This window comes from Nipponia nippon, unplaced genomic scaffold, assembly GCF_047370975.1.
Source record: "Nipponia nippon isolate SJK-2023a ecotype South Korea unplaced genomic scaffold, ASM4737097v1 scaffold_2, whole genome shotgun sequence".
In the NCBI taxonomy this organism is placed as follows: domain Eukaryota; kingdom Metazoa; phylum Chordata; class Aves; order Pelecaniformes; family Threskiornithidae; genus Nipponia; species Nipponia nippon.
Genome location: NW_028262336.1, coordinates 21,837,864 through 21,843,863, shown reverse-complemented (window position 1 = coordinate 21,843,863; position 6,000 = coordinate 21,837,864). Strand labels below are relative to the sequence as shown.

General features: G+C 44.9%; 1 protein-coding gene across 15 annotated transcripts in view; it reads left to right on the top strand.

Annotated features, from left to right (window-relative positions):
• The first annotated feature begins 700 nt into the window (after positions 1-700).
• Positions 701-6,000, top strand: part of ROBO2 (roundabout guidance receptor 2) — a 470,469-nt gene continuing 465,169 nt past the window's right edge. For all 15 annotated transcript variants that reach the window (XM_087756937.1, XM_087756931.1, XM_087756935.1 and 12 more), the window contains exon 1: positions 701-1,488. In XM_087756937.1, the coding sequence (XP_087613063.1) occupies positions 1,434-1,488 (55 nt within the window). In that variant the 5' untranslated portion in view covers positions 701-1,433. The remainder of the gene's footprint in view (positions 1,489-6,000) is intronic.

Sequence of the window (6,000 nt, the reverse complement as noted above, 5' to 3'; positions counted from 1 at the left end):
GCCCGGGGGACGCGAGGAGGGAGGCCGCTCGTTCCTGCCTTTCGCCTGAGCAAGCCCGCCAGTCCCACAGAGTTTGTAGGTGACCCGTGCTCCATTTTATTTTATTTTATTTGCCGCCTTTCCTTCCTTTTCCACAGAGCGGGTCAGCAGAGAAATCTCTGGGGAAGATCCTTTCAAGGGTCTCGCTCCCAAGTGTCTGTGTATGTGCAAGAGAGGGAATGAATAATTAGAGAACAGTTCCATGAAATCACTTACCGAAAAATTAGCTGCCCATTAAACGGGAAGCGGTGAGGAGCAATCATGTAAATTCTACCTATACCCAACTGTAGAGGAGAGGCGGGGGGGCACTGCCTGCGGCAAGCCCGATTCCCAGCCCTGTGGCTGTCGCCTTATCTCGCCGTCCCCATCTCCCTACCCCGGGAGGAGAGGGACGCGTGGGTGTGGAGCACAGTGGTTTAGTCCACACCCCGCAGCCTCCCTTCCCCAGGCAGCCTCGGGAGCCGCGCTCATTCTCCTCCCTCTCCTCGCCAGCCGGTGTGTCCGCGGCGGCAGGAGGCGGCGGGAGGGGAGAGGAGGGGAGGGGAGGAGAGGAGAGCGGCGCGGAGCGGAGCGGAGCGGAGCGGAGCGGCGGACGCCGGGCTGCCGCGGCCGCCCAGGAGAGCTGCGGCGGCGGGAGGCCCCCGCACCCCCTGCCCCGCGCACCCCCGCCGCCGCTGCACGGCAGCAGCCCGCCGCCGCTCCCGCCCGCAGCGGCCCCGCGCTGGAGTTACTGCCCTCAAGCAGTTTGCGCTCTGGTTTCCAGCGAGGAGGGAGGTGTAGGGGACGGGGCTTTATTTTGAGGGGATGCTGAGAAAGCCGTTCCCCTCCTGTAGCACATCGCCTAGGCGTTCCTATTATGGAAGTTAAGTGAGAAACTCTGCAGCTTGAACTGATTTGGTAGAGAAAGAGAGAGAAAGGGGTAGGGGGAGGGCGAGAGGAAAGCAAAATAGCCAAACCAAGCCAATGATTTTCCTGCAAAGTGCCGGGAAGTTTGTGGAGCACTTTCTAGGAATCAGGTCCTTTCTCAGAGTCTCTCCTTGTCTTCCGAAGAAAGAGCTTGCCTTTGGATTGCCATGGATCCTAAGGAGAGTCTTAGACACACTTGAATAATTCCTCTGCTTGGGCTGGATTGGTGGGAATTTAGGAAGGAGCGTGTGTGCAAAGGAGAAGCCTTCGGCGCTCGCTCGCTGCTCTAATCTGTATGGATCTAAAAGTGTCACATTCAAGACCTTTCCCTCTGCAGCTTTTGATTTCAAGATTTCCCTTTCTACTTTAAGTAGCTGCTAGGAAACTGAAAACTTTTGGACCTACCTCTTACTGGCTTTGGATACTTTTTTTTGGATCTTTGTGGAATTGGTCTCGCAAGTGATCGGGATTGCTTTTAATATGTCAAAATGGGTCTGCTGACGCCACTCCTGTTCTTTGGATTTGCATTTTTTCAAGTCTATGGTAAGTTCGCTTATTTTAGATATGCTATTTCTGTGCAGAATTCCCCTTCATCTGAATCTGATTTGGGACAGCACATGGACGACATTATAAGCTTTAACGTTACACAGCCTTAAGTTGTTTCTGGTATAAAAATGGTATTTCGGGGGGGGGAGGGAGGGAGAATGTATGTTTCCAATAAGCAGTCCTTTCCGTCTGCTAACTTGATGGAAAAGCAGCTTATGAATGGAAGAATGTCAGCTTGAGGTTGCGAGGAAAGAGTAAAAACTACTGTGCTAAATCTTTTATTTCGGGGAGGGGTGGGGGGTAGAAGCGGGAAGGAAAAAGGAAAGGCAGACAGCTGTTGTAGCTGATATTACTTTGCCTCCTTCTATTGTTAAACTTTCCACCGGGAGAGCCAGCTGATGAAATAACTAGGTTAGCTCTGCCTCGGCTCCAGGTGAGGCGAACTGGCGAATTTCCAGAGTCCCTAAACGCCTCCTTCGGCGCTGGCGGAGGCTGGAGCAGGCGCTGGCGAGCGGCAGGCGGGCAGCAGGGCGCTCACCGCCCCGCTTCACCTCCGCCCACCCCCGCCGGGCCGGGCCGGGCAGGTGCGGTGCGGCCCGGCCCGCCCGCCACCGGGGGGCTCCGCTCCAGGGTGGGGCGGGAGGGTCCTCCCGTCGGCTTCCCCTTCACCCCCTCACTACGGGCTTTCCGGAGGGACTGTTGTCATGGAGCTTAGCAACGTTTGGGGGAAAGGGTGGATTTTTTTTTTTTTTCTCCCCCCCCCCCCCCGCCCATCCCCGGCCCTTTGGGTTTGCTGTACACCACTTCTTGCGGTTTTCAAGTTTAAGTAATGGATGAGGAACTATAAATAAGCATCTTGGGGAAGTACGCTTTAGTAGGGCGGAAACTTCAGTGCAAGGGTAAATTGTCTTTCAAAGTAGGGGCTGGCGCTGTACTGCAGCATAGTCGTTAGATGCATTACAGTAGTTCAAGCACACAACTAGGAAGCGAGCATCTGTAACAGCATGCAGTTCTACATGAGTGTGTGCTGGGACCAAATGCTCGGCAGTCCTCCTGGTATTATTTGCATCTCTAAACAGTCTTTTAGACTTTAGGTGAATTTAATGTCTGGGACCCTGGCTGGTGTTGCCTGTCTGTTAGAGCAAACTTTGTTCCACGAAGATACTGCTTACAGCATTTACTGTATCAGTCCTGAAGCAAGGACTCTAGGTTTATTGTTTGCAGTCACAGGCTGCTCCCCCTCCTCTCATCTTCCCCCACCCCCTAGCAAGAAAGGAGACAAAATAGACAAGAAGAAGGAGACATTCCAGTACAGTTTTACATTGGTTGCATAATATGCTATGCAGTTTAATGTTCAGTTTGGTCTACCGATAAGAAAATTTCTGCGTAATGTACGTACATGCTAAACAGTAAGAAGTTTTAACTGTGAAAGGATTTAACGGAACATTTGCATCTATCAGCATGGTCATAGTTTTGTGGGGATTTTGTTTTCTGTTTGCTTTATTTTTCCTACTGTAACATATTTTGATCCTTAACTTTAAGACCACCAGTATTGCAGATATCTTTGTATACCAACTGAAAACATCAGGCTGTAGAAATGTAATTATTAGTAAGCGTTTAAAATTGTATGTAGCTAGAAGGAATACAATTAAAGTGCTCAGTGGAAGTGACAGAGTGAATCAGAGGAGCTTGGTGTTACAGAATGTAATTAATGTACCAGGCTGTTTGGAGATATATGAAACAAATGCAATTAACCAGCTTGCCGGAACGACAGGAGCAAGGCATAATTTATTCTGGTTTTGTCATGGGGAACACAAGTAGAACCTTTGTTCTGGTTTAACCTTATAGGACGAGGGTGGGGGGTGCAGGTGAAGCACATAGCTAATTTAGAGCTAGACCATTAGAAAAAAAATGCCAAGAAACTGCCTAGAATAGATGTGATCCTCCCCCTTTGTGGGAAGATATTGCGGAGACTGTCAAGTTTGCCTACATTAACAACTCTCTCAAATAAATAAATAAATAAAAGCCTTGTGGATAGCACATCATGACCAAGTAGAGATAAGCTGTTATTGTTGAAATGACTAACACGTAGGTTTGAAGAAATACTGGCATGCAAGCTTGGCACGAGGTACTTTTGTCTCTTTAGGAGCACAGTAATTATGGTTACACCTTAGGGTGACATATACCACCAGTTGCTTTGAAAAGATATACATCAACGTTAGCACTATTTGTAATGCTTTTTAAGAAAAGAGGCAAACCCCAACAGATCACTTTTTTAATAGGTCCTTGGTTTGTTTTCTATGTTTCAAATTTACCTCTTAGTGCGTTTCTGGTTTTGAGGGCTTTTTGTTGTTGGGTTTGGGGCTTTTTTTTGTTATCTTGGCATCAGGTCCAGACAGAGAGAGACACTGTAGTATTTGAGGCATGTTAGCCATCCTTTTCCCTGTGACATTGGTTTTGTTTAGTGATTCAAAAGTGGTATCACACAATGCATAGTGGTGTAGATCAAAATGATAATTTTTTCTTCTAAAGTTATTTTCTCTGTCCATGCTTTTATGACACCTGAAAATTGCAAAGCTCAGTGAAAATGGCAGAAAGCATACATATGTATATACACGCGTATTTTAAAATTATTATTGTGCTTATTATTTTCCTGTAGCCCTGCCCATATTCTTGCAGTCTGTTCAGGGAATAACTGTAATTTTCTTTTTCTTTAGCTATCAATCTCGGTTACTGTTCTTGAAAAAACAAATGAACAAAAAATCAAACACACACACACACAAAAAAAATCCCAAACAAAAACCCACCTCACCAGGCAGAGTCTGTACCATGAAACAAAACACTAGCTGTTGGAGTTAAAACAGCTGATTATGTGGGTTTTTAATTGTGTTCAATTGATTTTTCTTTCATTGTTATGTGTTTTTTTTGTTATCTTTCTTCTAATCACTAGTAAAGCCTGAAAGAATGAATATTAACAGAAAAGTTCACAACTGCTGTGAACACAGGTGTGTGTGGATGTTACCAGAGACACTAGTTCTAGTGAGCCAAACTCTGCCCTGGTAGGACTCATAGTGCTTTCAATGAAAATGACAGCCTTTTTTGTCAGGGCTGGCTTTTAGCCGCTGTCCCTTGAAAAACTGCAGGTGTCATGCTCTTGAATGTGTAATGGTGTTAAAGATATAAGCAGCATTTTATCTCTATATTAGTATGTTTCAAAAGCACTTATTTTCTTAATGAAAAGTATGCATCTGAAATGGTGGGGTGGCTCAAGCATTCTATCTTTTTTTTTTTTTTTTAAATTCATTTTATTTCTTCACACCAGTAAGCTACACATCCATGGCCTTGTGCAGGTCTCAGTTGCCTGTCAGAGAACATGGCTTACATATAAAGCTAAAGTATATTCTTCCAGTGAGTATTTGAGCTGACAGGGTCTTGATCTCTCATGTGAGTTTTGCTGGTGATGGATAACCTTTGCTTCTGTGGAATGTGTGCATTTTAATGCATTAAGAATAAAATTCTGAAATGGAGAGTTTGCGTTTTTGTTTCCTTTCGCTTCTTCTTCCATAGGACCCAATTCTGCAGAGCATTTAAGAATGTGCTTCCATCACTTATCCAGAATCTCACTGAAGTTAATAAGAATTTAAACATGTGTTCCAAGTTAATCACATGTTTTAAAACTTTGCTGAGTAGGCATGAATTTATGCCCATGATGAAACATTTTGCTGCATTAGTCTTAATATTTTGCTTTCTTTACTTCCTGTCTGGTAAGTTGTTATTGCAACAGCATATATTTGTGTGCAAAAGATAGGCAAAGAGAAAATCTTGTCATTGCACTTCCAGTGATGGATATGTTTGAAAAGTAATGCGATAATCTAAATAATTTGTTTTGTTTCTTTGCTGACTTGGTGTGCTGCAAAAGGACTGATACCCCACAATTCTTTCAGAAAAGGTAGAATAGGGATTTTTAAACTTTTCCGTGAGTTGCACTTACTACAATAATCCTTCTGTTGGGAACTTTCTGGAATGATGAGATTGATATTGCTTAAGGAAAGTAAGTTCTAGCACTGCAGGCTAAAGATATATAACCTTAAAAGTAGACAAAAGGATTTAAGTAGATTTTTAAGGATGTATAAAAAGCATCAAGGTGATGCGCCAAAAAATTTAGTGAGAGGCAATGGACGCTTTGGCTAGTCTGTCCAGTCAACTCTGTTTCCAGGAGCTGCTTTTCTATAGCAATGCTATGTAGGCTCATAGCACTGAATTCAAGACATGCTCTGTCCGCTGCTGAACCATTTAGTGGAAATTACTAAAGCGTATGCAATGGCTTTTTAGCCATTTGCTACCCTTGAATTGCTATTCAAATATTGATCTCAGCTAAATAGATTGCTAACAGGTTCTGTACATTCTGTTTCAGCCACCTAAGAGGAACACTGCTGTCAGGTTTTATCTGTTATCTCAGCTGGTATGGCAGAGGTTGCTCTTCCTGTGGCTGCCATCTGGCTCACCACC